The sequence below is a fragment of the Apiospora aurea genome (assembly GCF_038362705.1).
Source record: "Apiospora aurea strain CBS 24483 chromosome Unknown utg000008l_segment0_segment0, whole genome shotgun sequence".
In the NCBI taxonomy this organism is placed as follows: Eukaryota; Fungi; Ascomycota; class Sordariomycetes; order Amphisphaeriales; family Apiosporaceae; genus Apiospora; species Apiospora aurea.
In genome coordinates, this window is record NW_027117395.1 from 2711096 (window position 1) to 2737381 (window position 26286).

General features: G+C 54.6%; 8 protein-coding genes across 8 annotated transcripts; all 8 read right to left on the minus strand.

Annotated features, from left to right (window-relative positions):
• Positions 1-499: 499 nt before the first annotated feature.
• PG986_012311 (uncharacterized protein) lies at positions 500-1208 on the minus strand (the record flags this gene model as incomplete). The annotated part of the gene is made up of 3 exons (XM_066848533.1): positions 500-675; positions 770-1052; positions 1152-1208. The coding sequence occupies 3 exons, from the start codon at positions 1206-1208 to the stop codon at positions 500-502; spliced, it is 516 nt and encodes a 171-aa protein (XP_066695229.1).
• A 236-nt stretch (positions 1209-1444) lies between these two features.
• Positions 1445-3946, minus strand: PG986_012312 (uncharacterized protein; the record flags this gene model as incomplete). The annotated part of the gene is made up of 1 exon (XM_066848534.1): positions 1445-3946. The coding sequence occupies one exon, from the start codon at positions 3944-3946 to the stop codon at positions 1445-1447; it is 2502 nt and encodes an 833-aa protein (XP_066695230.1).
• A 1251-nt stretch (positions 3947-5197) lies between these two features.
• PG986_012313 (uncharacterized protein) lies at positions 5198-6982 on the minus strand (the record flags this gene model as incomplete). Its single annotated transcript, XM_066848535.1, has 1 exon — positions 5198-6982. The coding sequence occupies one exon, from the start codon at positions 6980-6982 to the stop codon at positions 5198-5200; it is 1785 nt and encodes a 594-aa protein (XP_066695231.1).
• A 927-nt stretch (positions 6983-7909) lies between these two features.
• Positions 7910-10726, minus strand: PG986_012314 (uncharacterized protein; the record flags this gene model as incomplete). Its single annotated transcript, XM_066848536.1, has 3 exons — positions 7910-8708; positions 8753-9725; positions 9781-10726. 3 exons carry the CDS (start codon positions 10724-10726, stop codon positions 7910-7912), a joined length of 2718 nt encoding a protein of 905 aa, XP_066695232.1.
• A 4104-nt stretch (positions 10727-14830) lies between these two features.
• On the minus strand, positions 14831-15619 carry PG986_012315 (golgi family apparatus membrane protein tvp18; the record flags this gene model as incomplete). The annotated part of the gene is made up of 4 exons (XM_066848537.1): positions 14831-15131; positions 15197-15292; positions 15492-15507; positions 15583-15619. The coding sequence occupies 4 exons, from the start codon at positions 15617-15619 to the stop codon at positions 14831-14833; spliced, it is 450 nt and encodes a 149-aa protein (XP_066695233.1).
• A 1755-nt stretch (positions 15620-17374) lies between these two features.
• On the minus strand, positions 17375-18166 carry PG986_012316 (nuclear transport factor 2 (ntf-2); the record flags this gene model as incomplete). The annotated part of the gene is made up of 6 exons (XM_066848538.1): positions 17375-17482; positions 17532-17630; positions 17687-17758; positions 17836-17900; positions 18016-18033; positions 18157-18166. The coding sequence occupies 6 exons, from the start codon at positions 18164-18166 to the stop codon at positions 17375-17377; spliced, it is 372 nt and encodes a 123-aa protein (XP_066695234.1).
• A 1209-nt stretch (positions 18167-19375) lies between these two features.
• Positions 19376-20402, minus strand: PG986_012317 (CDP-diacylglycerol-serine O-phosphatidyltransferase; the record flags this gene model as incomplete). The annotated part of the gene is made up of 4 exons (XM_066848539.1): positions 19376-19744; positions 19844-20037; positions 20151-20252; positions 20333-20402. The coding sequence occupies 4 exons, from the start codon at positions 20400-20402 to the stop codon at positions 19376-19378; spliced, it is 735 nt and encodes a 244-aa protein (XP_066695235.1).
• A 1518-nt stretch (positions 20403-21920) lies between these two features.
• PG986_012318 (uncharacterized protein) lies at positions 21921-24434 on the minus strand (the record flags this gene model as incomplete). The annotated part of the gene is made up of 4 exons (XM_066848540.1): positions 21921-22017; positions 22079-22205; positions 22264-23992; positions 24075-24434. The coding sequence occupies 4 exons, from the start codon at positions 24432-24434 to the stop codon at positions 21921-21923; spliced, it is 2313 nt and encodes a 770-aa protein (XP_066695236.1).
• Positions 24435-26286: the final 1852 nt, after the last annotated feature.

The following is a 26286-nucleotide window of genomic DNA, read 5'->3' on the forward strand; positions in this document are numbered from 1 at the left end:
TAATTGCCATAGCAGCTCGCTAGGGACCCTTGCCGATTGGCTAGCGCCCCAGCGCCCCAGCGCCCCAACGCCCCAACGCCCCCGCCATAGCTCCTGGCAATACATACATAGCAATAGACATTGGATGCTGAGGTCTGCCTACTTCCGTCACATGTTTTCAGAACATTGTAATTTCTCTTGGATTGTTCGTTCGGGCATGCTCGGAAAATGCATCATCCGCCGTGTGAATATACAAATAACGCCATCCCCAATATCCAGTTGCATCGTATCCGTTCCATGTCCGCCAACACTTACATCATGTATCATCCCAAGGGGGCCTTTTGCTAAACTCGCTTGCTGTACTGGGAAATATATGCAACTGCAAAACTTCGCATGAATCAAATCCGCTCGTGAATATGCCACACCGCCAAAAAGAAAAGTAAAAAGAATCGAACCAATTTCATTCCTCATTCCCTTCGTCATCTCCATCCATTCATCATTCCTTCCTCTTCATCCTCTCTCAACAGGGCTGGAGGTAGTTGCTGGGCACCAGTCCACCCCGTCCCGCCCCATTGCCGGAGTGAATCTCGGCCTCCCACCATCCATCGTCCTGGTGCCGCAGCACCGCCAGGTAATCTCCCTTGCTGAATCCCAGCTCCTCGGGGATGGCGGCCTGGTACATGTACAATGCGCGTGCTGCATTGCCCTGTTAGCCACCATCATCTCCACCAACCATGGCGAAAGGGGAAGGGGAAACCCATGGAACAGAAGTTTCCATTAGTAAACTTACCAAAATGGAGAATGGGCCGGCCTTCTCTAGTGTACTGTCTGCTAGGGTCCGCCACGCTCTTGCTTCGCTGTCGGCTCTGCGACATCGACCTGCCATCGTAGAACGCCACTGCTCCGCTTTGGCTGGTGCCCGGCCTGCTACCACCACCACCACCACCACCACCACCCCGTCCGCGCAGAGAGCCGTACCCGTCATCACCGCCCAACGGCGCCAGCTGCACAGCCATATCACTGCCCATCTGGCCGCTGCTAGGACGGTCAAATTCCCCCGCCTCGGAAAGTGGCTGGTGATGCCGTTCGGTTCACCGATTGGGTGCTGGGCGAGTTCTGGTGGTAATAGGGGTTGTCCGACCCACGTCTGGCCGTTTCCGATGTGGTCATACGGGAGTCACTGCGCGCCGGTTGCCGGGGGCTGTTGTACGGCGCAGGGGACGGCGCATGATACGACGACCGCGGGTCTGGCTGCGCTTGGTGGCTGGCAGCAGCGTACGGGTTGGGAGATGCCGAACGTTGGTACGACTGCCGCGCCGGTTCCGCCTGCGGTTGTTGCTTGGCAGCAGCGTACGGGTTAGGGGATGCAGAGCGTTGGTACGACTGCCGTGGCTCTGCCTGTGCCTGCGGTTGATGACCGGCCGCATAAGGGTTAGGGGAAGGGACACGGTAGGCCTGTCGAGGTTCAGCTTGCGGTTGTGCTGGGGGCTGTGCTTGGGGTGGCGGTTGGGACGGCGCCAGGGGGTTTGACCTGAGCGGCGGCTATTTCAGGGCGAGTACCAAGACCAGGGGAAAGAGCGCGAGGCACCGCTGGACTAGGTGCCCGAGGCATCTCGCTACCCCTGGTTGACGGTCGCGGCATCTCGCTACCCCTGGTGGACGGTCGCGGCATCTCGCTGCTCCTGGTGGACGGCCGCGCGGCGGGAGCACTGTTATATGAGCTGGGCTGGGGGCGCGTGAACATCTCACGGGTCTGCTGCTCGTATTTGCGCGAAGTAGCTTGCATTGCCTTCTTCGTACACGCGGCTGCCGGAACACCAAGGCGCTGAATTTGCTGGTCGTACGACGGTGGTGGTGTCCCACGCTTGGCTGCGGCGACGTCAGTGTTGGCCCTCGGCGCTGGAACCGATCGGGAGAACGTCTGTGACCGCTCTGAGCCAGGTGCTGGGGTAGCAATGCCATGGTAGTGGTCGGCCGACATTCTTCCTGCGGACTGCTTATTGCCTGTCACTCCCTTCAGCTCCGCCAGTGCCAGGGCGATAGGGTCCAGTTCCTCCGCGGGAGTCGCATTCTGTTCCGCTTGCTTCTTATTACGATCAGAGTTAGCGACTTCGAATACGTTCTGGCCAATGTTGAGAGCCAGGCTGGCGTTGGCATCAATCGGGTCAGGGCTGGCAGCGCGTTCGGAAGCCAGACTACGTTCGGGAACCAGACTGCGTTCGGGAACCAGACTACGTTCGGGAGCAAAACTGCGATCAGAAGTCATGCTACGCTCGTGTTGCTGGTACATCTGTGGCCGTCTCGAAGTTGCCGAGTTGTGTTGGGTATTTTGTGTAGTGACAGGTCCCCAAGTGTTTCTGTTGCTTGGCGCTTGCATGTCCTTGGTACTCTTCCTCCGGAAGGGGCTGTGGTTCTGGAAAAAGCCGCTCTTCTTCTTGAGAACCCGCTTGTCGGGAGAGTCCTCAATTGCCGCCGGCTGCTCGGGTTGCTTCATAGGCGATACTTGGCCACTAGGGGGCTCCATGCTAGAGAGCGAGGTAGGGTTCGAGTAGTCGCTATGCTCGTCGCGGCTGGACAAGTTGGAGCTTGTCGCCGAGTTCATGCCGGAGCCAGGGCCGTCTGTACGGCACAGCATCGTCATGCCATCCATCGGATAAGGGTCGTGAGGAACAGCTGCGAACTGCGAGGTCTCATACTGCTGCTGCTTCTGCAGCATGTTCGACTGACGACTGCCAGAGGGTGGAATGACTGAGCCAGGGCCATTTTGCGGTGTCAGCTCTCGACTTGTAGAGGCGTAAGGATCCCGAACAGGTTCTCGTACAGGCTCAGGAACGGGCTCGCGAATAGCCTCACGAACAGGCTCCCGCATAGGTTCCCGCATCGGCTGCCGCACAGGTTCACGAATAGGTTCGCGGACAGGCTCCCGGACTGGCTCGCGAACTGGCTCGCGAACAGGTTCTCTGACTGGCTCTCTGGCAGGCTCCCAGGCAGGCTCCCGAACCGGCGGGGGGAGAGGATCCTGGTGGGCGAGGTCACGCGCGAGAGAAGAGTTAGGATCGTGGTGAGACGAGTATGTCGAGGGCTGAGGTGAAGAGCTGCGGAAGGCCGGGTTGATACTCCTTGGGAATTGCGCCACCGAATAGGCATCTTCCGGGTCCACCGACGCTATCGATTCGTGGTCTTCGACGTCTCCTCTGCAGAAATTAATGTACTTGGGCGGGTCGGGGATCTCCTGCCCGGTGCCCCTCTCGGTGATGAAGTTGATGATGTCCTTCTCGACCTCCATCTTCTCAAGCGATAGGCGGATCTTCTCGCATGACGCATCGTCGCTGACGCAGACGGTCGACGCGATGTTGGCGAAGGTCCACAGTGAACTCTTGGTGAAGTCGAGTCTCTCCTCCTCGAGGTCCTGGAACTTGTCGGCGGCGGCCTTCCACTCGCGGTTCCAGCGGGCAGTGGTGTCCTCTAGGGCCTTGATGGCCATCTCGTACTCAGAGTTGGAGGTGGCCAAGCTGATCTGGGTCTTCTCCAGCTTGGCCTTGTTCTTGCGCTCTTCCTGGCCCATAACCATGTGACCCTGCGCGAGGTAGCCCTTGATCTTGAGGCATTCTTGCTCGTACTTGTCGCGCGACTTGTTGACTGTCTGCGTCTGCTGTACCTTGACCTTGAGCAGCTTCTCGACCGTGTTCTGGACGATCTTGCGGCGCTCCTTCATGCCGCCGGCGAAGGCGGCTAGGGGCTCCTCGAGCTCCGTCTTCATCTGGTTGGCGATGCTCGAGTGCTGCTTGGCGATGGACTCGACCTCGCCCCGGACGGTGTCGAGCGACGTCTTCAGGCCGCCGGTCTCGTGAGACCCCAGCGACTTCCGACTCAGCGACAGGAGCTTCCTGGCGTACTCATCCTCGATGGAGGCACGGGCAGCGTAGAAGGCTCGCAGCTCGTCATTTGTCTGCTTGGCCGCGAGCATGCGGTCGAGTAAGGGCGGCACACCGGCATCTTCTTTCCCCAGAAGTTGTTGGCGACTGTTGTGGAGAAAGCATGTCGGTCAGTACATTAGGGTCCAAGTGCCTTTCCTCATTACTTACATATGCAAGTGCATACACGATCGTGGACGGGTGAGGGCTGAAAAAGAAGGCTACTTACACGACAGTGCCACTGTCGGGCCTTCAGTAGCGGCAGGCATGATGCCCGACACTCAAAAGGGCTGTTACAAACAGATGATAGAAGCAATATGCTCTCGGGGCATACGGAGGGTGTGATTCGGCTGATGCGCGAGCCGCTTTCGGTGCAATGCGCAAGAAGTGATTTCCCAGGAATTCCAATTCCAATTCCACGGGCTGGTCGTCCGGTCGTCCGGTCGTCCGGTGCTAGAAGGGAAGGCGTGGGTGGGTGAGAGAAGGAAGAAAAAAAAAGACCGTCGCTCGTCCTGCACGCCCAAGATTCCTTAAAATCAGATTAAAGGGGACGGTTCTGTCCAGACCCAGACTCGTGCCGGAGAAATGCGTAAATGTAGGTAGGTGGTGGTGTAAATGGCGGGATAAGGGAATGTACGTGATGTATGTGGGTGTGCGCAAGACATGACTAGGGTGAAGCTCACCGTCTTCTGTCCTGTCGGTCTTTTCCCGCCAAAGCTGGTATTGACATTGGGCGAGCTGGTGCGTTGGCGGGGAAACGCTAGCCGCCTGCCCGTGGAGCTGTGCTGCGCTGTACTGCATTCGCTACAGGGGATCTACAGGGAATCTACAGGGAGTCTACAGGGATGGCGTGCCGACATGCGCGCCCCTGTCTCACTGTAACTGCAACGAACGAGAGGGAAGCAAAAAAAAAAAAAAGAAAAAAACAAGAAAAGAAAGGAAAAAAAAACCAGGATGAAAAGAAAACCTGGAGAAGCGGCCCCCGGTTCAATCTGTGATCGCTGGGATCGGCCAACCTGCCACCGTCGTTGGACGGTACCTAGATGCTGGTTGACGTGATCTTAACTGGGCAACTAGAATGTTCCGGAAAACATCTACACAGTCACGGACACCATCAATGTTCTAATTTTGGCCAACAAGCTCGGTGGATTCACTGCGTGCGTTGATTCTCTCGTGGCACCAGATCGATAATAGATGACGGTGTGGGTGTTGTCTTGGATGGAGGAATCACAAATCCCATTGGGCATCATCGCTCTCGACTTCGCAATATACCTGGAAGCCCACTTCTAAGTCAGGCTATTGCCTCAGAGCAGCAGTCTCCCCAGTCCGTAACCCTCATCCTCATCTTCTTCGCCATCGCCGTCGCCGTCGCTGCTCCCGTGACTTAAAACCACCGGTTTGGGCATGCTATTGCGGCTCGGGGTATACGCCGATCGAGATCTTTCCCCCTTGCTGAGACGTTCTTCCCAGTACTCGTCCTCCTCCCTGCCCAGCGTGGGCTTGTGCGTTGCCTTGAACTCCTCGGCCACCGCTTCCACGCTCGCCGCCGTGGGCCGGCTGCTCCAGAGGTCTATGACGGCCTGCTGGCCCTGTTCGGCATCATCGACGTTGCCCTCGCCGCGCAACGCCTGGTAGCTACCGTACTCCTCTTCGTCGTCGTCCACCTCGCTGACCTCCTCCACCACGAACTTGCCGTTGGTGGCCGGGCCGTAGCCGTAGGGGAACCACTTGGCCGCCCGCGCCATGATGGCCTGCTCGGCGCGCAGGGCATCGCCGGGTGAAATGTCCTTCTGCTCATCCGTCAGGAGTCGCTTGTGGGTCTTGACGGGCTTGGGCGCCCTGGCCCACTGGTACGGATCCGCAGGCACGTTGGCGAAGTGCAACGCGTTGCGCTCGCCCCAGTCCAGGTGCACGACGTAGACAGGGATGATCTGGGACGCGTCGAAGACGATGTACTCGAGCTCGCGGTTGCCCACGTAGGAGTCGACATCGTCGCTGTGGGTCCGGCTCTCGTCCCACCATTCATCCTCTCGGGTGATGCTGCTCGACCGGCCCCTCAGCGTCGCGCACACAATGAGCTTGAGCCCAAAGTACTGTTCGGGGGACGTCACCTCGCACCTCCGATTCGCGTACGACAGGGAGAAGGCGGGATTGGGGCTGCTGTAGATACCGCGCCCGTACGTCGAGCCGCAGCGAACATCGTGCTCGGTCTTTGTCGTGGGGTTCACTTGGCCCGGTTTCAAGAAGCCATGCCGAACAATGGACGGAACAAACTGGCGTTGTGTGCCGTGCCAGGTCAGGCTCGGCTTGACAATATACTCCACCATGTCTTCTACTCGATTTCCGCGCTCAACCGAGTGTGGAACGTAGCGGCGAAGATAGGCTGCTGATCTGCCAGAAAGCAGATAGCGGAGTCTCTCCTGGCGTCGTTGGAAAGCATGTAACAGATCTTGCCGAAGGACTTCTTCCACGTGAAGTACGCGGAGCTGGGGAGGGATCATGAGGATGATGTCCGCGGGCGTCTTTCCCAGTAGCTCGGAAGCGGTACCGCGCTCTATCCCCTCCGAATGTCTCTGGGTGATGTTGGCTACTTGCTTCAGCTGGGGCTGGATGGTGGGCCGGCCTTTTCCCTCGTGTCTCTGCTTCAGCGGATTGCGCTCCTCGACTTTGCGGCGGGATGACTCGATATGTGTGACCGTCTCCTTGGCCAGCGAGAGAACCACCATGGTAGGTTCGTAGATGCCGGAGCCGGCATCCGACTCACGCTCCCGCCATTTGTCAATGTTGTTCGTGTGGCTGGCCTCATCCACGATCTCGCTCAGGCGCGCGCGCAGGTCGATGATGGCGGTGCGGGATAGCGTGTGGTGGCACTCGACGCTCCATGTCGCTGCCACGGCTGGGTAGTGCGGCCCAGCCAGAACGCGAAGAGTGAGCTCGTCGTAAGCAAACGCCAGCTCCGTATCCAAGGGGGAAGAAAGCTGCAGATGGTCGCCGAGTAGCCCCTCGTTGATGAGCTGGTCCACTTCTAGATCTCGCAGAAAGGAGAGCTCAATGAGCTCGTCCTCTGAAAAGTGATGGGTACCTGCCATCTCGTGTCGTCCAAATAGCTGTTGTAGGGAGTTGTCCAACAGGGCAAGCATGAATCGAATAGTGATTGGCAATGAGTGGTGAATTCGTATCAAGGTGAATAGTCATGGACCGTTTCTTGTTGAATAAATGCGATCTTGCGCCGCCACTCTTGTTAGTGAACCAGGCATCCGGTGTGACTAACTCAATATTCTACCTGAGGTGGATTAAGGCCTCAGCTGTACCGGGCAGTGTGAATATAAATGCTCAAATAAGTCAACGGTACTAGAGTTACCAATTTGCTGTCATTCGGGCAACTGAGCTTCACGTAACGCTCACGAACTACGCTGGCTCTGTCAGATGTCTTGTTCAATACGGCCAATTTTGGTATCACCAAGATATCACTACGCCTAGACACAGACCACGGTCTAAACACATCTGTCAGTCTCACCACAAACTTGCCGCAAATAGTCGATTCGGAGTGATTGTTTTTTATTGCTATATTGAGCACGATGCATATGTTGTTCTACTCTTGCTGTCCGATATGTAGGAGTGCGCGCCGCGCCACACCGGCGTAGCTGCTGATTTACGGGCTGTCAAAGATCCTAGGGTACCACCTAGGATGCGAAAGGAACGAATGCTGACCTATTCAACAAGAAAACTATCTGCGAAACACCGACACTTAACCAACAATAAGACGAAGACATTCGACTGCTGTCGATTTCCACACACACACACACACACACGCACACGCACACAAGACCACCATACATCTCCAACAAGCCCATCCCCCCGATGCCTGAATTTTTCTTCTTGGATCTCCCACAGTCATCGAGCTCCTCGGCAAGGAAAGGCCACAGCCCCCACATCATTGGGCCAGGAGATAAATGATCAAACAAGAAACCAAAGCGCAACTATTACTCTTCACCGTGTATGTATAAATTCGACGATCAGCTCACCACCTCGTCTTTCACCTCCCCGACATCTTGTACCTGATCTCCCTCGGGCTTCTTGGCTACCGTCTCGTCCAAGATCGACTCGCCGGCCGTGTTAGTTGCTAAAGTCTTAGTTTCCTCGAAACGGACGCTTTCTTCTGCCGCCGGCTCACTCTTTGTCGACTCCTCCGTAGGCTTACTGCTGGTCGTCGAGTCTGTAACCGGCCCCGTCGTTTCCGATTCCTTGGGTTCTCCCTTGGGCTCTTCCTTGGGCTCGTTCTTGGGTGTTTCTTTCGACTCGTTCTTTTCCACAGAAGGTTCCGGTTCGCTAGGCTCAGCAACAGGCTCGCCTAGACCATCGACCGTCATAGTTCCCTCCTCGTCAATCGACCACAAGACCCGAGTAGTCGAGAAACTCAGCACCGGCTTCCCGTCCACTGTAGTTGACAAGGTGCTTGGGCTCGGGCTCTTCGTCGGGGCTCTTCGCTGTGGGCCTCTGGCACGACTCTTGCGGGCATCAGGAAGGGGAGCCTTCTCCTCCTTCTCCTCAACCTCCTCTTCCTTGGGCTCGTCCTTCTTAGGAGCTTGAGGTCCAAGTTGCAGCCGCTTGTTAAGGTCGGACATGAATCCAGCTTGCAGAGCAGCAATCTTACCACCCACCGGTCGAGCCGGAACCGCTGGCTTCTGTTTAGCTGCTGCTTCTGGTTCCCTGAACCCTCCGGAAGGTGACTTCGAGGGACGGGCCGGAATTTGGGGCTTTGGCCGGTCCGGGATCGCGGGCTTATCATCACCTGAACCCTGCTTCTTAGGCGGCCTGGCGGGTATCGCAGGCTTTTGAGAAGTTGCTGGCTGGTCAACGGGGGCTCTGGCTCTTTGTCATCACCCTGCGGGGTAGAGACTGTAGTAGTGAATTGGAGAGAGTCGGGCGTGTCCTCCCAAACGTCACGACTGGGGAATCGATGTGCAGATTTCGATCTTGCTGCTTGCACCTCCGTGTTAAGATGAGGTTGGCCTTCTACCCAAGAAGGTGGTCGTGAACGACGCTGAGCGAAATGATCAGGACTGCGGTCTTCCAGCTCCGCAAGTTCCTCCTGTCTCCTAGCAAATGCCTGTGCTATCGTCTCGCCCTCGCGAGGGGTGATATCCGAGGTCTTCTCTTGCGCACGGCTTCTTCTGAACCCCTCAGCAGGCTCAGGTGTGTGTACTTCTGCTGTGGCATACACGCTGTTAGGGGCGTCTTCCCAGACGTCTTGGCTGGGGAACCTGTGATGAAACTCCTTCAAATGATCCGGTCGATTCGCTGCCTTCTTTTCGCCCTTGTCGTCTTCGGGGAATAGAGGCTCGTACTCCTCGACGTCGTCAAGTGGGGTGGAAACCATCTCAGTAGGGGGTGGGCTGTAAATGCTGGTAGGGCGACTGCTTGGGCGGCTGCGGGGCTGATCCATTTCGTAGCTGCTACCGCGACGTTCCGCCGGAGGCGCAACCGCGGGCTGCAACTCGTACGGCGATGGTCCTTTGGCTACTTCGTCGGAGGCCAGAATAGGGGCCTCGTAGCCTTCTTCAGTATCCGCACCAGCCTCGGATGGCTCACCGCTATACTTATGGTATCCCTTGCGGTTGCCATGATCATCAACGTGAATAACGCCATCGTTGTCGGTGTCATCGACTGAGATCTCGGGCCCGGTGAAGCCGCCTTTGAGAGGCGAAGACAGCGGTTCAGCGTGCTTGGCAGCAGCAGAAGGGGGCCGAGGAGAAGAGATTCTCGAAGTGTATTCTTCGGTAGCTTGATGCCCAACCTGCTCACTCGGCGTGGAAATGTGGTCTCCAGTACCTGTTTGGTTTGTTAGAGGTGCTCCGAAGTTAGGGGATAGGAATTCTGATTTTACCGAAGCCAGCCCCGCGGCTAGCAGTGTCACGGACGATCCTGTTCAGTTCTTCGCTGCTCATAGAAAAGTCGTTGGCACGATCGTGCAAGTGGTTGTGAACTTCCTTCTTGTGCAGCTCTGGGTGCTTCTCGTAGTAAGCCTTTTCGAACTTGTCTGCCGGGGCCACGCCGTGCCCGTGAAGACCATAGCTGCCCGGGGGTACGGATTCGAAGCCAGTGCGGCCACTGTGTTTTCTCGAGTGGTTTTTGGGCTTGCCTGCTGCCTCTGAAAGGGCGACGCTCGGGGCGGGAGAGGGAGCCTGAACGTCCCCGGCATAGTGCAGCATGGGCACTCGCTGCCCGATCTCGGGAATGCCATGTTCGTCTTCGACGTGGCTGTCGGCGTTGGACAGCTGGCTGGTAGTGCTAGCCTTCTTCTTGAGACCTTTGCCGTAGCCGTAGACGTCTTCGACGGTAGGCCTTCCGATGCCAAAAGAAGCGGCTTTGTCCGAATCGGTACGAGTGACCGTCATAACTCGCTGCTTGGCACTTTGTGCGGGCATGGTAGGCTTGGGAGCATAGAGCTGGATGTCCTCGCCGATTGTTCGGGTCTGCTCAGGGGAGGTCGAGGCCGGGCGGGGCGAATCTGCGGATGCCTCCAGCCCGTCCGTAAACGCGGCGTATTCCTGGCCCTCCTGGCCAATCGAAGGCAGATCTACACTGCTCGAACGGTCGGCTGCATTTACCGACATACCCAGGCTGCTCTGGCCGGGTTGGCGACTTTTCGAGAAACCCTCGTTCAGGGGAGAGGGGGCGAATCGGTCATGGTTTGGGGAGACTGATCGGTTGATGCTCCTCTTGGCGGGTCGTGGAGGTATCGAAGGCATGGAAGAGCCATTATCCTTGTCCTGACTCCTCGTGGGACGGGGCGGAATTACTGGTGGTTGCTGCATGGTAGTGGCGGACATTGTAGTCGAACAAACTAGCTCGTCGAAGATGCCGGAGGTTATAAACGGGCGCAGTACACAGTGACGTCGTTACAGTTGCTTCCAAACGGACAGAATTGAGACCTGTTGGAACGAGGGGACCATGTCAGTAACAAAGCTGGGAAAGCACTCTCGAGTCACATAGAGCCGGTTTCGGGTAAAAGGGCACAAGAGGGACTGTAGTGTGTGTAATAAGCAAAGTTTTCGTTATCGTGATCTGCTTAATAGGTAGACTGATGCTATCCTTGCCAGCCGGGTGGCCGCTTCCAAGCTTGACTCTCCCCTGCAATGCCATTAAGGGGCCCAACGTGTGGATTGGGCAATGAGCACTGGCTAAATCAGGGGAGGGGTGTGTGTGTGTGTGGGAAGGAAGCGAAGGTGCGCATGAGTTAGGATAGAGGGGGGAAAGAGGGCAATGCAAGATACGTGTATCAGGCAATACACACCGCATTAATGCCACCGAAGAATCCTGATTGGAATGCAGCGGAAATCCTAGCTGAGCTGACCGACGGAGGGCGAGTAGTGCCGTCCAGCGCGAGCTGTGGTTGGTTCGTCTGATTTCGTTCGTGGATGGGTTCCTGTAATGCCCCAAAACTACGGTCAATACAACACAAACAACCCCATTCAAGTGCGGTAGCCTGAGAATAGTAGTGGTTTATCTCTCAGGTCGAGAGATAAGACACAGCCAGAGGTACGTAAGGCTCGAGGATGGTGACAATAAGCGAGGGCGCAAGAGAACAAACAGGGTGCGCAGGGGAAGCAGGGGAAGAGCCGAACCGGGCAGAGGAAGTTCATTGAAAACGGTTCATTCCAAAGAAAGCGAAGCTGGGTAGCAATGGTGTCATTCTTTCGGGCATTGGACCTCGAGGCAATCCCCGTGTGGATGGCGGGTATCAGAGGCACTGCAGCGAGTAATGCTCCATGACCCAGAACTTGCATCAGCGCGCTTTCTAGCCCCGGGCACCTGCCGAGCTTATACCCAGCACCGGGGCAAAACTGAAGAGCCCGGGGAGTGCTTTCTCTCGTTTCTCCCTGTTCATTTCGGGGATGGCTTGTGACAACACCCAACTGTTGGATTTGGGTTGCAAGGAGGTGCTGCCCGCTGTCACTAGCAGCTTGAGGCGGGGTGTTGCGTGTGCGTCTTTGGGTGTGGGTAGGTAAAATAGGTAGGCAGGTATTGCGTGGGCACGACAGCTCCTCCAACCTCTAGCGAGGGGCTGACAGCGCAAAAACTTACACGTAGCGGTCGAGTTTGCTTAGGCCTTAGGTTTCTCCAACGTAGAGCCTCGAAGTTAGGATTACGCGATATCGAGACGATACTGCAATTGGCGGGTGATGATTGTGTAAGTGGTTGTAAAAGGTCGAACCGCAATGAGGTAATAGGTAGGTAGGTAGGTAAATAGACGGGCTTATATCAGTGTCATCGGCTGTCTTGGTATAAGGATGTGCGAGGGAGACGATGCGACCGACCCAGCGTATTGATGCAGCAGGTCTTTGTAACTGTTTACCGGGTGTGAAACCTCGAGGGCAGCAGGATCTTTAAATACTTTGTGCTTGTTTGGCCCAGTCGCGGGCTTGTCGATGTCATGAAATGTACGAAGTACCTGGGGACCTCCAATTAGTTACGACAGCAAGCATCGGACAGGGATCGTGGTGCTGATGCTTGCTTGCTCAGGTGAGTCGTCCCCACGAATCCACGGTGGCCCGTTTGTAAGTACAGTAGCAGCAGCTGCTGCTGCTGCTCGCTGCTGTAGCTACATGTAGCGCTGGTAGACTCCTCTGCCGGTATGTAGGTACCTCGCAAAGGCAGGTGAGTGGACGGACGGGCCCTGTCTGGCTGGCTGGCGGGCTGGCGGGCTGGCCTGGACCTTTTTTTCCCCTTCCAGAGCTTCTTGCGCTTCTGGCGTGTGACCTGCCCAACTTTTGCGCGATCGATCTGGCGCAGGAAGTAGCAAAAGCGCAGCCATCCGGCCGTTTCTGACGATGGGGAGGGGTCAAGAAACACCGTGAAAGACGGAGCTTGGCAGTCTGGCCTGCCAGTCTGGGTCCTGGGGAGGACGATGCCTTTGAACCTGTGGGGTACAAAACCGGTTTCTGTGGCTGTTGCCCCCCTTCTTCCCCTCTCCTCGAAACGGCCAGGAAAGTTGAGCCTATGGCAAGACACGTATTTCCTGCATCATCCATTGCAGGCGGTCTGCGCGCTGGCCTGCGCCTCAGCTGGCCGGCATGGACGGTGGCTACCATTGCCAAATTAGCCGGGGAGGGAACACCTCGTGGCATGTTCTAATGTTCCTTTCGAGGCTCCTTCCTTGAATAGCCTGCGCATTGGCGTGTTCTTGTGGCAGGGTCTTTTTTGATATTTGTGCCCTCAGAGGGGATTGCGTGCTGGGTAGAAACATGCATCGGCATGGCAATATGCATTCACTTACATCATGCGGCGGGTAAATGATTCGATGTACCCTTTTTTTTTTTTTCAGACGAAGGTCAACACACTACATACATCCGTTACCACAGCTAGTTGAGGTACGCGTTAGCACCCACTTGGGATATGCCACTATGCAGACGCCGGCCGCATGTTTTAATGCGTGTGACGGGTGGCATGGCGATCCATAATAGGTCCAGACTGGGCAGGTGGCAGGAGGGAACAGTCCTGTCAACCCTCGTCCTGTCCTTCGATGTCCCCTTTTGCTGGCATCGGCCTTGGCTTCACCGTGTTCGTCCAAGGTTGAGATGGTAACTTAAACGGAGGTAAGCAATGGTCAGAAGATTGCCAGCCCGCAATGCCCTGCACTGTAAAGTCACACCAGTGTCAGCCCTGCTCGGCGATCGCCAACTCTAAATCTGCGACGGATACAGAAAAGAAAGCTCTCTCTCGAGGCTCTCCTCACTCGCATTTTAGGGGGCACCCCTCCCGCTGTCCGCTGCTAGCAAGCAGCCCGCGGCCCTGGGGAATTCCGTCGCGACTTTCACCCACGAAGGACAAAATACAAAGTCATTTGACGATGCAAAGTATGAGCACTATTAATCCAGCCATGCACCGTCAAAAAAGTAGAACCCCTTGCAACTGGGTGGGCTTTGGTATTGGACCACAACCTTAGATGCATATAGTACTTACATAGGGAAGGAAGCGGTCTGGTGATGTACGGAACGACATGCCTTTTTTGGTAACCCGACAAGATTTTTTAGACTTGGCTCGGTCGTTGTGCCTGTTATTAATTGCCGTACTCATATGTGTGTGTGTATCACGAATGGCCCATGCTGTGTGTGATGGTTTCGTTCCCTTCTGTTCACGATGATGTGTGTTGAGCGTGAGGCCTCAAAATAACAAAATCACTCGTCTGTATAAGAATAGCATGCGAACCGTTCCACCATCATCGGCAGCACGGTTGACGTAAAGTGGTGGTGGTGGTGAGCCCAGCCGGATGGGACACGCCGACCGTTTTTACACCAAGGCCGCTTCTACCCCTGGCTGCCTGGCTCCGTCTTGGTGTGTGGGGGATTGATTGGACGGCGGCACACCGTGGCATTGCAAGAGCAACTACTCGCGTACACAGGTCGTCAGGTAAGCAGCAAGCAGTACACAGCACACATCGCGCTCTCACACATGTCCTGAAAATGCAGGTATGGCGACCGCGAAGATACAGCATATGCAGCAGGTATTCTCACCCCACAACCCGCGACAATGTGAGGCCATCGGCCCTTGAAGGGTCTTTGGCAAGACTCTGCCTGGACTAACCAAATCTGGGACCAAACACTATTCATTTCGATATGCTACCAACGCTCGTATATCACACGGATGTACGCTGGAAATGTAGTAAATCGATTTTCCATTACTATAAGTTTTTCTCGACCGTCGTTACACATGTCACTGTCACTTCTGGTCCTCACTCAGCCTTTCACCTGGTTTGGGTTGACAAACTTTGATTGAACGATGACGATACCTTTGCTTATCCCCTCTTCTCACTCCAGACCCTATGTACATATAATCGTGACTATTCGTCAAAAAGCACCTCCGGCCGGACGCAAGCGTCTCGTACCTTTTGAATCCAGTTCATAGACATCCTCTGCCAGGAAGTCGATACCTTCCTACACAATCATCTGAGCGACACCTTGTCCGCCCAGAGTCTTGCTCCCGACGAAGGCCTGGCCCTTGACACCGGCGGCCACATAGCACAGGGCCGTGAAGGTCAACACGATTGCAGCAGCAATCAAGCTGGTGCCCTTCACAATGATACTCAGCCACTGGATCAGAGCCATGACGCCGTACGTAGCAGCGCGCATGTAGTTCGTTGAAACCTTTCGGATGAGGGCATCGAAATGGGCCGAGGTAGGGCAAATTCGGAGCAGGAGAGGAACTTCGATGAAGAGGATGACGAAGGACGATATCCTGGTTGCACAGGTCAGATCAAGTCAAGACGCTACTACGAGAAGGAACCGTGGGGCCAAACTTACAGGCATAGAATGCTGAAGGCGATAATGACCAAGTGGAAGATGAAGATGTTGGCGATGCCAAGGGCGAAGCAGAGAATCATCGACAGTATTCCGAGCCTGGGTCAGAGAGATGTCATGTTAGCCAACTCGTCGCACGGCCTGTGTTACGGAATACAGCAAGGCGCAGCTCTCGCGGTATTGGGTTTCGAGCCGCGCATAGTCCGATTGGTATGTATCCAGCGTGGTGTCAAGTGGGCGATGCCATCAAGGAGCAGGTTGAGGAAGGGAAGAGCTCGGATGCTGCGGTTGTTCTTACCATTGCCCGTAGATACCTAGTAGAGCGTCACGAGTTAGTCCCGGCCTGCGTTGCTTGATGGAGTTGTACTTTTGGGACCGGGTCTACGTACTGAAGTTCCTCGTTTGGAATTCCTCCTTGAGAGTCATCTTGCCGGCTGTTGATGCGACTATAGCTGTGCGCGTAAGGCTGCTGGTAATTGCCCTGGGAGCTGTGATCAAAGATGACGAGGCTCGAAGGAAGGTAGATTGCAGATCAGGTCCACTGGGGACTGGATAGCTGCGAAATGACTAATGCTGGCGGGTTTTCCAAGGGTGGTTTGCTTGTTTGTAGTTGGTCGAACGACTTCCAAAGCAGTCGTATGGTGATGAAGTTGAATGCGACAAAGTACGACTGTTGGGTTTTCGATGTTGAGACGGCTCAGCTGGGAATGTTCTCAGCACGACAATGACCAGATCGCCAATTGAGAGAGAGCCTTTGACCTTGGTGGATCAAATCGGGAGTGGAAGCTGCGGACGATTTCAGGTGGTGTCGTATTACTGCCGGCAGGAGCTAGGATTGGGGGCAGAGGTCGAGGGCAGGTACTTATTGGGTACAGGTGCATGCTGCCGGAAGGGGTCCTTTTGGGGGAGAATGGGGGGCTTCTCGGGCGGTGCTTGGGTCGACCTAGGTCTTGGGGACTTGGGGCTTGGGTCTTCAATTAATCAATCTGTGTCGTACCTGGGGCCTGGCGCTGGCTGGCTGGCTGGGATACGCTTTTCGTATTGGCCTGCTTGGTCCGGCACCCCCAGTTGCCCGTGCTATTTGATCCTATTGGGAACCTACGGGCAACCTAGAAGTAGATAGCATGTAACTTTGCTTCGCCGTACCTGGCAGAACGAACCCCTGGCATCGCCCATTCACCAAGTCCCTGCTGTGTTGTTTTTTTCCGCGAACTCCTAAGGCCAGATGCAGGGCCTCTTTGTTTTGGCTGGGAAACGGGAAACAGCCAGTGCCTGATCGGACTGCTGAAGAATGAAGCGCTTGGACGGTTGGACCGGCCTTGGATGTATTCGCGGGATCCCAGGGACTTCTGGAACGCTAGAAACGCTTAGTCCCTACTCCTGGGTCTCCACGCTGCGAGTCTGACGGGTTGCTGATTCGGTCCAGGGACGCCGTATGTTGCCTGGGCAGAATACAGGCTCGGTTTCAGTATCTTCTCCCTTGCGGTGTCTAGTATTCTGCTCGGCGGGTAGTTGCATGCAGTTTGTTGAAGTCTGGCGCTACTAGTACTATAGATGTTTCTGGCGCTACACGGAAAGTCCAATTTTATTGTAAAGGCATTCCAGCGTTGACGAGGTGTTAAACACGTAAAATTGCCGATGCGAGCTCTCAACATGGAGTGAACTCAATAAAAGATGGGCACTGTGTATATCAGTATGTACTTGATGTATTCCACTATATATACCTACTTCCAATCCCTGATGCGTCGCAGCATCATCTAGTACTTCGGCTGCCCGGCAACCATATAACATGGTGTAAAGGGGTGGCAAGTCTTGAATCCGACCATAACAGTTGCGTATAGTATGACGCGGCTTTTGCTGTCTTGATGAGAGACCTTTTAGATCAGAATTGCACTCGCACAAGCACACGCATGTGGAGCGTCCCTACAGAGTGTATTCACAATTTCGGCAGTATCGAAGTCTGAAGGTTTGTTTGTTTCGTCTACGGATCCATTGCTTCGTATAGTCTTCGATCGTCACTCATCTCAGTAAACATGTCCGAGGCAGGTCGTCGAACCTATAAAAAGTAGCCAAGCCCACCCATCTACGTCTCAGCGGCGAATCTTGCGCCAGTTTCGACCGCCGAATGCTCTGGCCGAGCACGATAATCAATCCACATAGTCGCAAGCAGATTGTGTCTGTTTAACCGTAGACCAGCTTGAAGATGTCGTTGAAGACGAAGAACGAACCACCCTCAGGCACCAGGTGGAAGGTTTGGGTGTAGTTCATGGGGCGCTGCTCCTCATCGACCTAGGCCATGTAAGTGGAAATCGGGGCTTCTGTGCTGGCTAGAGCTTACCAAGAGCTGGCCAGTCACCAGTACGAGGACGCCGCCGCCGGTGCTGGGCTGGGCATCAAGGGTAGAAACCTGATGCTTGACCTGCTGGAAAGGAAGGCCCTGCGAAAAGTGTCAGGAACTGTTGCAATACGATGGGCGGAAATTAGGTGACATACCGAGAGCTTCTCGACGATAGCCTGGGCACCCAAGCTGGCCGAGGACTCAAAGGTCAACATGGAGTTCTCTCGCTGTAAAAACGTGTGCATTAGCTCGCATCCCCTGGTTTGACGTTTCCGTCTCCAAACTTCGCGGGGAGTCCGCTTACGTAGAGGGCGGAAAGGGTCTTCCGGTCGGTATCGAACTGAGAGTAGTAGAAGGTCACGAATTGCTCTGGTCGCCTAGGTCAGTCGGGCATGCGACAAGATGCACACAGCCATGGGAGGCTGGGCTCGGGTTGGCGGGCTGCCAGGGCACTGAATGATGGCCGTGGCAAGGTAATACTAACTCGCGACTTCCTCAAAGTCTGGGAGACGTCAGTATATGTTTTCCAAATTGTCGGTGACAAGTCATGACGAAAGGGCGGAAGGGCAATCTGCAACAAGGCTGCATGCGACAGAAATGGGCGCAAATGCGGGGGAGCACTCACTGGCTGCCATCTTGAGTGAGAGTGTGAAGGTTTTGCTTCTTGTGGTGTTGAAGTGGTCTGCTGGTGGGAAGCGGTCGAGTCGAGAAACGACGGGCAATATATGTGTACGATGGCTCGTAAGGCACCAAAGGGGGGGGATTGGGATGTCGAGGTCGTCGAGTGGTTTTAGGTGGGCACACAGGAGTAACTGCAGGTGGTGAGTGAGGCTTGTTGATAGAGGGGCATTTATCTATGTAATTTTCGAGAGCTACACCTGTCGGCGGGGTAATTCGCGGCTGGGCAGTTTTCTAGTTTCCCTCCGTTCAAATTCGAATCTTTGGTGCATTTGCCATGTGGCTTACATAATGATAACAGGAACAATGCCAACACCATCATGCCCGACACAGCCATTTGAGTTGTCAGTCTACAAGACTACTGGATTTGGACCGAAATATGACTCTTATCGCTATGAACGAGGCAGTGGTTGTCAAAGAAAGGAACCCTGCCTGCTCCTGATTCCATGGGGTGGTGTAAACCCACCTCCAGGATTTTTCTTTCTTTCTCATGCCACCTACCCGAGGCTACGAGGTATGTAGGCAGGTTATCTACCTCTCATAGACGAATACATGGCATGTGGTGGTCGGTCCACGTTCGCTTATCCTTCATCGATGTCAATAAGGCAGATGACTACACAATCTATTACGAGTATTTGGGCAATCCGTGTGCCAGCCCAACACCGCAAGAAGATGACCAAGACTGGTCGATAAAGCGGGTGTCGATTACCTAGCTTAGCAGTAGACCACAGCGATAGCCAAGGGACCACGAACAGCTTGCACCAGGATGCATTTAGGCTCGGCCTACGTCCGTGTACTATTTCGGGATACAGATACTCTACATGTAGATCCCCCTGGTTTTTTTTTGTCTTTTTTCTTTCGATTTCATATCAGGGAGCATGACAGGCGACACACACATGTCTGGATAAGCAGGAAATATGCAGTGGAGTATTTCTGTTCATTCCTATCCATCGCCGCGCCGACTCATAAGACTTGAGTTGTGTAATGTCATTATCCTCTTTTCGCGTATACTCTTGCTCTTCACTTCTCTCCCCCATTCGCCTACCATATTTGGTCGCCCATTTGAACCCCATGCCTATCAACATAAGCTCGTGTCTAACCGCATCATATACTCCCATTGGTAGCATTTTCCTTTCCGAACCTGCCCATGAGTGGCGGCAATCCACTTAAGGCTTAGGTACGTGCAGTGATTTGCTGGTCATCAGGCAGCCGTGGACAAGGAACATCAAGACAATGGGGTGAAACTCCAGAGCCGAGCCAGCGAGCCAGAGGCCACCGGGGACCTGATCAAGCACCCAGCCCTGCGAGACCCAGTAGGCCATCAGGGCATCGATGCCCAGCGTGGTGGGGATGGGGGTGCCCTCGAAGTAGCTTGCCTTCCCGGAGGCGTCGTGGGGAATGTTAGCCGCCGTGACGTTGAAGCGCGCCAGCCGTGTGAGGCCGCACAGCACGAAGACGGCCAGGAAGACGTGGTCGACTGTTGTGCGTAGACCGAGACTGAAGGCAACACAGGCGGGAGCAAGGCCGAAGGAGATCTGAATCGGCAAGTAATACTTCGTCAGCACATGTAAACCCACACTCGAGAGGGGATGGGAGAAATAGCAGGTAGATCGTGTCGAAGAGGAAGCACGTACCAAATCAGCAAGCGAGTCCAGCTCCTGTCCCATCATACTGCTCTTCTTGCGCCAGCGAGCAACGCGGCCGTCCAGGAAGTCGAAGAAAAGACCGAATGGCAAGAACGCAAGTGCGAGGTACAGGTTGGACTTTTCGGTAGGGTCACCAAGACAGTAGCGAAGCGAAGAGAAGATCGACATAACACCGCAGAATCCTGTATAAAAACGTGAAGATATTAGCACTCATGTTTCTGGCCATGATTGCGCTTCTGGAAGATCCCCGGAGGGAGACATTAGATGTTAGGGTCGGGAGAAGGAGGCGCCGTACCGTTCATCTCGGTGATGTAGTCTGCCATGTGCATGGCCCGGAGCAGGGAGAAATGACCCGTAGACGAGGAGAGAAGATCCTTCTGCTTGTTGTAGGTGGGCTCTGTTGAAGAATGTGGTGTTAGCTGCTGATTGCTTTTGGTGCTGCGTTTGCGATTGCGAGAACACATAGAAATGGCATACCTGTAATGTCGCTGCTCTGCTTGGCGAGGGCAGCGCCATTGCTGGAGGCGGCGCTTGTGCGTTTCGACATGTTCAGGTTGTATCTGCAACGTCTGGCCGTACGTGGTATTCTTGAGAAATGGCGTAAAGGGGGAGGTTAAGTAGAGTCGTGATGGTACACCGCCGTCTCTGTGGTGGTTGGTGAAAACGGTTGCGGATCTTTTTACCCCGGCAAACCAATTGTGAGGCCTCGCTTTTGCTAGTTCGGTCCTTGCAGAGAGAGTCGCAGCGAAGTACCAGAGGATTGGAAGGAAAGACTTTGGGGATCGGGAGAAAGAATGCAGAGTTGTTGGGGGCAGGGCAGGTGAAATACGATGCAGCTAAGGTAAATAAAGAAAAGGGTACTCGTTCTGCAGGCCGTGGACCAAGAGACACATCCAGTCAATCGACAGGAAGCAGGTACTTGCGCATACACTCACACACACTCTCTCTCTCTTTCTCTCTCTTGATTTCCCATCAGTGATTTCATACCAGGTAGGGGGGAGCCCTGGACGTCATCAGGCCTGCTTAGCAGGCAGCCCATCACTAACCCCAGCTGAGCTTAGCCTGAAGGTGCCGCAAGCTCGGAACCGCCCACTGGCTTGCGCGCAGGCCGACAGGCTCCAAGCTGAGTGGCTGCTGCTGTTCTGATCTTGCCGTTTTGTTTGCTACTCCACGTCAGGCCCGATCAATCAATCTTTTGTTGCATTGCTAGTCAAAGCCAAGCCGGTTATGTCATCTATAGACCTCACTTGGACGGGTATAGTCACTCTGCCTCTAGGTATAGAGAAATATAGCATCACCCGCTCTACCACCAAAGAGTCTCTACGAATCAGTAGAGTAGACAGATCATTTCGGGCGGACTGGGATCCCACCAGTAACGATGAGCACGGCGGTGCGTGTCTGACATATTTCACGTGCGTCATTGGCAAGAAAGATGACGGGCCCGGGCGCCATGCCATGCCATGCCTTGGTTTCGATGAACTAGATGTTTGGGCAAGCTTTGTGCCACTATGTATGTACTATGCTGTTTTAACGACGCCAAACAATCTCTCCCTTTAATATGTCCGTCCAGCCGCTACGGGCCGCGACTCTGGGTATGCGAGAGAACGTAGATCCAGGTATTCTATAAGCCGCCCAGCGGAGTTGTATCGCATCTCGACTCACAATTCTCACTCCTATTAGTTTTATGCCCTCCCTTTCTCTGGAGGAAGCGGCAAGCCTGTTTAATATGCCGCGTTTAGAGGCAATCCTCCCCTCCACCTCCCTCTGCCTCCGAGTGGTGGCCACAATCGACTAAAAAAATCCAATTATGTTTGCAGTGCAGCGCTTGACATATGCCAGTTGAGAACAAGAAAAGGCGAAAGCAGGTGGATCTCCGGTGATCCTGATTGGTATGCCGGAATGCGGAACCGTTGTGACAAATACACCGTACAAAACGCAAGAAAAAGCTGCCGAGCAGGCTGGTATCTCCCCTCCCAGCAAAGGCCCTGCCAATCTTGGGAAGAAGAGTCGGTCAATGGGCAGCAATCATGCCACCCGAAAAATACAATTCGGCACCAGGTCCATCTCACTGGACAATGATGACAGAAAATCCGTCGACCCAGTCACCGCAGGATCCGGACACGCCGCAGACTGTGTAGCCTCGTGGGGGTAAAAGAGTATGGCTGAGGGGTTGGCAGGTTAGCTTTTGATTCAACCCGATCTCCACGATCTAGATGTACTTACGGTTCTCCACCGTGAGGGTTGCCATAGAGTGGCGATTTCCTCCCCAAGCTCGTCAAAATTTGTATGCCATCGATCCAGAATCCTGAGCGTACGAAGAAACCAGTGACGTATTCACCACGGAAGGTATCTGTTAACTGTCGTTAGCATTTCGATGTGGTTATTGACCTTGATGACAAAGCACTTACCCATCTTGAAGGTATCACCTCCTGGCTTACCGCCGCGTTTGCCAAATAATTGGCTCGTGTCGTCGTCGTAGAAGAATTCCATCCCGTCAACAGCGAAACCATGATAAACAACAATACGTAGCAAGACGCGGTTCTTCTCCTTAACGCTAGTTAAAACGAATTCTTGAGGCTCGCTACCTTGCATCTGGGAGTGGCCAAGCTTATTGCTGCGGTATGCCGTCTTACCCAACACAGGCGACAGCTTCAGTGAGGATGCCTTGGAGCACAGGCTGGAAAAGTCGGCGATGTCGAGGTTTCCACCGCCGAAAGACTTGATGCAAACCTTTAGCTTCGCTTGTCGCTTGTCCTCCGGCAACTTTTCCCTCAGGGACTTCTCCGTGAGTGTCACGTTTCTCTGGATAGAACCGTTCTCGAACGGATACTCAATCCAAGTGTGACAAAGATCATCGCCCTCCGGATATACCTCCACGTACGACACTCCAGTAGCCGCTGTAATCTGAACTTTCCCTTCGTCCACTGGCCAAGCCTGGGCACTCGAGTCCAGATTCAATACCGGATCGTTAGGGAGTCTGAAGCATGGGTGGTTGCGGAATCGCAGACAATCGAGTCTGTGCCAAGTACATTCATCCCCCTGGAGTACCAGGCCACCCTTTGATTTCGTCCTAGTGCTGTATGCCTCCCGCACCACGAAAGTTCGGTTCAGTCGAGTGTAATCTCTCAGCATAACGCCGTTTTCCTGATGAGGGCAGCCCAAAAGATGGCCAGTCTCGTGCATATGGGCGCCGATTCCTATGTTGGCAGCTTCCCACGAGCTTCCCGACTCGTTGCAGTCGTTTGCGACGTAAGAGGTATCGGTAGGTGTGCAGTCGGTAAAGGCGGGAACCACTTCTTCCATGGTCGAAGGGTAGCTATGCATGCAGTGCGAGCCGAAGATAGCCAGGTGGAGATCTCCAGCGTTTCCTCCCAGTGCAGCATGGCCTGTCACGGTTTGCGCCGTAGTATCCCAATGGGCATCCAACAAGAGAACAGACACGTACTGCTTCTGGCCTGGGAGCGGCTTGAAATAATCCTTGACGGCTTCGGCCGCGATATCATAGAGCTCGCCATTCTTTGTTGCTTGGGGGTTTTGCTGAGCCCGCTCGAGGTCGCGGATTTCTGCAAGAGTCTTCTCGGACCTGATGACATGGATTCGCGCTTCTGAGCGCATCGTGCCCATCTCCCGGTCTCGTTGGTTTGTGCTGCCGTTGGTCCATTCCTCCTCGAATCTAAATACCCGGCGCCCAAACTTGTTTCTCCACATCTGTTCTGCCGTAAAGGCTTGCCATAGGTATGCCGCCATTCGAAATTTTCTGATTGCAGTTTCAAGCCCATTGCCTTCTCGCTCGATTCGAGCCGGTGTCGCATCAAAGGTTGCGGGCGAATCCTTAGCTAGAAGAATAACCAGCTGCAACGGCGGGGAGCTTGTCGGCGGGACCATGTGTACTGTAATATACGAGGAGTGAATTGGGTTCGGCGAACCACTGTTGGCCAGCTTCGGGCTGGCAAAATCGAAACGCAGTCTGTTTGCTCCGGGGACCAGATAGACCAAGGCTTTGAAATGGGACTCGTAAACGGGCCAAGTGGTCGGGGGGAAGCCATCGTCGAGCCGGCTGACGGTGACGGTGCCGTCCAAGGAGTTTTGTACAGTATCGCCAATCGTTCCATTCACCAGCAGCACCTTTTGTGAGACCTATACTGCTGTTAGCCGACTGGTCTCAAACAACACGATGGAGGGCCCTCGCAGCTCCACGTCAAATTTGGTGGAATCATACCCAGGTGTTTTCAGATAAGTTGGTTATGCGCGGTGCGTATTGCGACACAGGAATCTGCTTCGTCTTGCCATTGAGGACGGGCGACCCTAAACCGGCCATGCCGGAGACGCTGTAGCGGTTTGTGTTGGTACCGCTGGGTGCGAGAGACGGTCGTGTTTGCGGCACAGGCGGCGGCTGGTCTTTTACTTGCAGATTGAGCGAGGGATCCGACTGAGTGCCGAGTGTAGGCGGCGTTATAGAGCCCGTTGTGGGAGTTGGGCTCTGGCTGTTCTCATCGTTGCTGGAGTTATCGGTGTTGGAGCGGAAGCTGGCGCGCGACCGCCGCCTAAGCTCCTTAAAGTTTAGAAACCCTGGCGCCATGGTTTTTTAACGCTGTTCCAAGTTGAGTGGCCCGAAAATGCTACTTCGGCTTGTTGGCTGGTTTCAAGATGTTGCAAGCGGACGGAGTATGCGCAATTGGCACTAATCGGCGACCAGCTTACGATATAATTCAGGAAGGTCTTGCGCCTCACCGAAGTAATCGTGCGATTTTTCCCCGTCAAACAACCAGCAGCAGCGCAGCGACTTAACAAGAACCAGAGAAGCCGTTCGGCGTTGGAGACTGCGGGTTGCGTGAGAGTGGTGGCGGCGGCTGCAGGCGCTGATTGGCGTCAACAAGGCACTGTCACTGTAGCAGTGCGGTAGGGTCCGTGTTCCCCGCAGGAGCTCGTATTCGAAGCTGTCAGGACGGCGAAGAGTGAAGGTTTATACGGATATGAAGCCGTCTGCCTTTGTTGCCTTTGGACACAAGAACGAAGGGAAGAAAGGGGACGGTGATAGAGATTCGCAAGAAGAATTCTTTTTCGGAAATGGATAGTCGAGACAAAATCACCGACCGGTGTTGTTCTCTGTCGCCTACTACCTTCGTCTTACTTTGGACAAGCAGGACTGGGTGATTGCGGTGGGTACAGCATGTAGCTCTGCGAGCCAAGCCAGGTTTTAGCGGCTGCTGTCGAGGCCCCTGTAGGCCCGCACGATGCCAACTTGGTCGACTTGCACGGCTAGCCGGGGATCTGCTAGCAAGGGGGCTGTGAAATCTGCCAACCAAAAGCGAGTGATAGTCGATGGGCCGGTCGTATTTCTTATCGCTGCGCCAGAGCTACAATGTTCCTCTCAGAGCTGGCAAACGAGCTTGCTTGTAATTGCGGCCGGGCATGTGGCCGTGCCTAGGCAGAGTGGTGGAAGTTGAGCGTTGTGCCGTGGCCTCTGTTGCCGTCCACGTCCACAGCAGAGAAGAATCTTGGTTGCATGTAATGTAAGTGTAAGTGCCCAAACCGCTGCGAATCGGTTTGCGGGAGAGATCGAGCGATGACGTCGACGTCTCGTACGGGGCCCGTAGTGTGGGCGGGCTTAGGTATGGGTCCGTATCTGAACTCAACAATAGAAACAGCTCCAGGCGCCGGGGGCGTGGGAGTGGGTTTGTCAATTCGTTTAATAGGAGCAAACCGCGGTAGCTTGAGAGAGAGAAGACGTTGAACTCGGGCGCTCGCAGGGGAAGAACGGCAACAACGGATATACCAGGTCCCACAAAAGGGCACATTGCCAGATTACTTTCCGAGCTAGGTGGCCGAGGAGGAAATCTTGGCCAGGAGCAAATCAGGATCATTCGAAACCGCTGTGCGCTGCTGCAAGGTTCCTGATATGCTGACGGGGGCCAGTGTTCAGTTCCGTTGCTTTGGGGGGTGGGGGGTTCGAAGGATTGGCATGCAAATCGAGATGCACGCACCCTATCAAAATACAGAAAAGGGAGATGAAGTGTCAAGAGCGTCCCTCCTGCCCTCTTGTCTCTAGGCTCTTCACATGTCCCCGTCCCGGCCTGCTGCATTCGATCAGGGCTGTCTGTCCGTCCGTCTGTCTGTCTGTCTCTGTCTGTCCTTGCCTTGACACCTGCCTTATGTCCGGCCAGTTTCGTACCGGATATGAGAGGGGACATGTAGGACCAATCTGGGTCCAACTTGGGGAGGTAGGCAAGTAGATAACCGTTACCGAACCGAACATTTGCACACAGGCAAACACTAATAAGGGTAAGTGCATTCTATATTTATGTTGGTGACAAGTACTTTTGCTATGTATAGTTGCGACGGGATGATCAGCAGTGGGGTTGGAGGAAAACATACGAGTGCATCTACAGTGGTACGGAATGGGAAAGTGTCCTGGTGTGTGATGGAAAAGC